General features: G+C 34.3%; 1 protein-coding gene across 1 annotated transcript; it reads right to left on the reverse strand.

Annotated features, from left to right (window-relative positions):
- Positions 1-1,218: 1,218 nt before the first annotated feature.
- Positions 1,219-3,076, reverse strand: LOC125778779 (kelch-like ECH-associated protein 1B). The gene is made up of 5 exons (XM_049457970.1): positions 2,899-3,076; positions 2,509-2,825; positions 1,953-2,154; positions 1,534-1,632; positions 1,219-1,467 (listed from the first exon to the last, which is right to left on the reverse strand). Exons 1-5 carry the CDS (start codon positions 2,980-2,982, stop codon positions 1,273-1,275), a joined length of 897 nt encoding a protein of 298 aa, XP_049313927.1. The 5' UTR covers positions 2,983-3,076; the 3' UTR covers positions 1,219-1,272.
- Positions 3,077-3,679: the final 603 nt, after the last annotated feature.

Here is a 3,679-nt window from a genome sequence, read left to right on the forward strand (position 1 = left end):
CTGATGCTGAGGATATTTTCGACGAAAGTGATAGCGATGAAGACTTTGTACCTATCGCAGAAAATGAAACGGACGATTCAAATACTTCATCCAGTGAAAGTGAAGTAGATGTCGGTGTTGAAGGTAGCAATGCGACAAAAGAAGTCAACTTGCCAAATATTTTAACGAAAGATAAGAGCATAATATGGCATGATCAGCCACTTCCAATTTCAAGAGGCAAAATTCCTTGATATCAAATTTGGTGTCGAAGTCCTGACCCATCAAAGTGTGCTATTTCTATGGTCACAGATATAAAATCCTCTTTTGATATTTTCATGCCCTCAAGTATTAAAAACATAGTGGTAGAAATGAGCAACATCAAAGGATTGCAGTTTTTTGGAGACAATTGGAAAATTATAGACCTTATAGAATTGGAAGCATACATAGGATTGCAAATCTTAGCAGGAGTATACAAATCGCACAATGAAAGTCTAATTCATTTGTGGGATGAAAATAATGGCAGACCAATTTTTCGGGCCACAATGAGCTTGGAAAGACTTATGAACATATTCGCTCAATTGTGATATTTTCAAGCCCGCTGATGTTAACTACTGTGAAATACGCTCACCTTTTTCAAAACCACTCCAAAAGCAATAACATTTCATTCTCTATATTGGAAGTTTTCTGATAGATTGCTTTCAATATGAGACGACGGATTAAGCGAGAGAGGAATAGTTTGCTCAGTCTGTGTTCAGACTTACAACTTTTATTGTTTGTTGTCGACAACTTCGCTTTTGGTGTTTCCCATTCCTTTCATATGACAACTCGAATCGAGCTACTCTCTGTTAATTCCTTTTCATATCTTCTCAAAAATTTGTACGTTTCATTTACACCGTACACAACAATCTTTTTCTTTCGTTAATTTTTAATTTATTTTATTTATTACAATTTCGAAAACATTTGGTTGTATTATTGATATTTGCTTGCATATTGCAATACATACACAAATTATATAATAAAATACAATTATTGAAACATATTGTAAATATTCATTTGGAACCGCAAAGAATTACAAAACGAAACCAACTGCGCTTTGCATTTTCTCGTCAAACAATTACAAATAACTGTATATGTTTTTTCATGATTCTATAGACATCGAGATGTAAGAGTATTATAACTAAAACCTATGTAGCATACAAAGAATATATGACACGTTTTCCAAAGCGAGAAAAACAGATATTTTGATATTTTTTATAAGAGAATTTATTACAAAAAAATATTTATTAATATTGGCTATTCATTCGACGTCAGTAAGGCTACAGGCACAACAAAACAGGAATGAATATCAACTGTGGGCAATGAGCACTTTTGTTCCCAACGGTCATTTTCCTCGTCATAAACTGATACAGCGTTTCTATCAATAGCCCATAGTTTATTATCGAGCGATACGCAAGCTTTACAACCCCACTCATCATTCAAAGGGCAAATCTGCGAAATGTTTTTAAAAATATTTAGTTTGAGATCAAGCGATAGGCAAAAATTAACTTAATATACATTAGACCATGTCTTTCGCTGAGGATTGTAGCGTTCAATAGTGTCCTTATTGTTGCCGTAATCGCCGAAAACATAAATGTGACCATTATGTGCAGCTGCCTGTAATATAAAAAGTAGCAATAAACGTTGAAGCGACTTTTATAGGTTCTGAAAACTCTAGAGAAGTTTGCAAGGGTGAAATCAAAACTCTCTTATTGTAGCGGCAGTATAAACTTCAAAAATAAATTGGAAATCTCTGATAGGATACAAATTCCGGTTACGTAGTTCCGTTTATAGTAAAATAAATCCAAGGAGTCGAATGGTAATATTTAAACACTAAAATAAAGACGTTATATACCCTTCTTCGACTCTCTCTCGTTCTACCAAATCATAACTTGATGAACGTTCTACTAGTATTAATATTATTTAACGTAACTCACAGCAGGCACAAGGTGGTATTCATTCATATCCGGGCAAGAAGTCCAAGTATCCGAATCCGGGTTGTAACATTCGACGGATTTTAACAAGTGATCTCCTAAACCGCCTATTATATAGATTTTGCCATTCAAAGCCACTGCATTTGCGTTATATCGTCCAACATTCAAGCTCTTCACGGACTTCCAACCATCGGATGTCGTATATCTAGAAATAAACAAATACAATGAAAATAATGCAAATCTTTAAACTGAAGCGTAAATAATGGCATTTCGTCACGTTCAGTAGTCTATTAAAAAAACTTAGATTTATTCTAAAGAAGTCGTTGACAATGTCAAAGAGTTAGAGTTCATGCCAGAGTTAATCAGACCATAGCAGTTCACTAAATTCTCGCCTTCTGAAATGTGCAAGCACCTAGTTTGTCCAACATCCATACTACCCTAATACATGTAGTCTAAAGTGCTTTCTTAATGGTGAAAAAGTTAAGTTAACCTGTAATTGTAAAAGCTCACAATCGCCATCGTTAATTAATTCGTTACAGACTTATACATACATATTTACCTTTCCACCGACGACAGAGGGTCAGAGCAATTCTTAACACCACCAATCGCGTAAATTTTATCATCTAATTCGACAACGCAGTGCGAGGATCTTGCTGTACCCATGGCGGGTAAATCTTGCCATGTCTTATTCCTTATATTCCAGCTGCGGACGATCTGAGTGAGTGATCTGGGTGGTTCATTATTTCTCTCACCGCCAATAAATAATATATTATCATCCTTTAAAATAGTTCTATAATATTTATAATCGATTTCTATACTCGCATATTCCTGCCACTTATTCTCAGCTTTGTTATATTGTAGCAGATAAAGATCCGACTATTCCAAAAATATTGTACGTACATTAATTTAAGAGTATAATTCTTGAATATAAGCCACGGTAAGCGTTTACCAGTGTTTCCTTAAAGCAAGCCAGCAGCAATGTTTTCTCACCACAATTTGCAGCACAGACCCCACGTGCTCCTGTAGATTGCATATTTATTCTCTATAACGCCTTCACCCCACGTGGTCCTGTAAATCGAAATGTCAAAATTCGATTCTTGAACGATTCTGAAAATAAAGGTCGAGTCTCAAAAATCGTTTACTTTTCAAGTTAACTTGTTAGTCCAGTAGAAGAGGATTATAGTTTACTACCATCCAAATGAACCGCACAATGAAAATAAATTTTTGACATATTACATTGTGCATTGCTTCATTACAGATATACTAATTTAAATATGTATGTATGTTTGTACGTATGTAAATTTAATTAAACTTAGAGAAATCGCATTTATTGTTTTTGAAAATGTAGAATTTCGAATGCAACCGCCTTAAAAACGATGCCTATGTAAGCGGCAGGAAACTATATGTTAATATAACGGCACTATAACGGGGGTTTACCAATATACTAAATATTGGAAATTAGGCACACTAAGCACTGCAATTATTATAGGCATACGCTCTCAACTCTCAACTCTTTGCGTCTCGGCACAGAATGCATAGTATGTACATATGTTAGGGTGCTTCAAAAAAAATTTTTGAATTTTTTTTCAACTCTTACTCAAATGTTAGTGATTGACAAACAAAAATAATAACACTTATGCTTTTCGAGATTTCAACATCTCCAATATTATAAATTTTTGTAAATACATATGGATACATAGTGTGTACATACAAATGTAAGCACACTCGTC

The sequence above is a fragment of the Bactrocera dorsalis genome, chromosome 5 (genome assembly GCF_023373825.1).
Source record: "Bactrocera dorsalis isolate Fly_Bdor chromosome 5, ASM2337382v1, whole genome shotgun sequence".
Classification (NCBI taxonomy): Eukaryota; Metazoa; Arthropoda; class Insecta; order Diptera; family Tephritidae; genus Bactrocera; species Bactrocera dorsalis.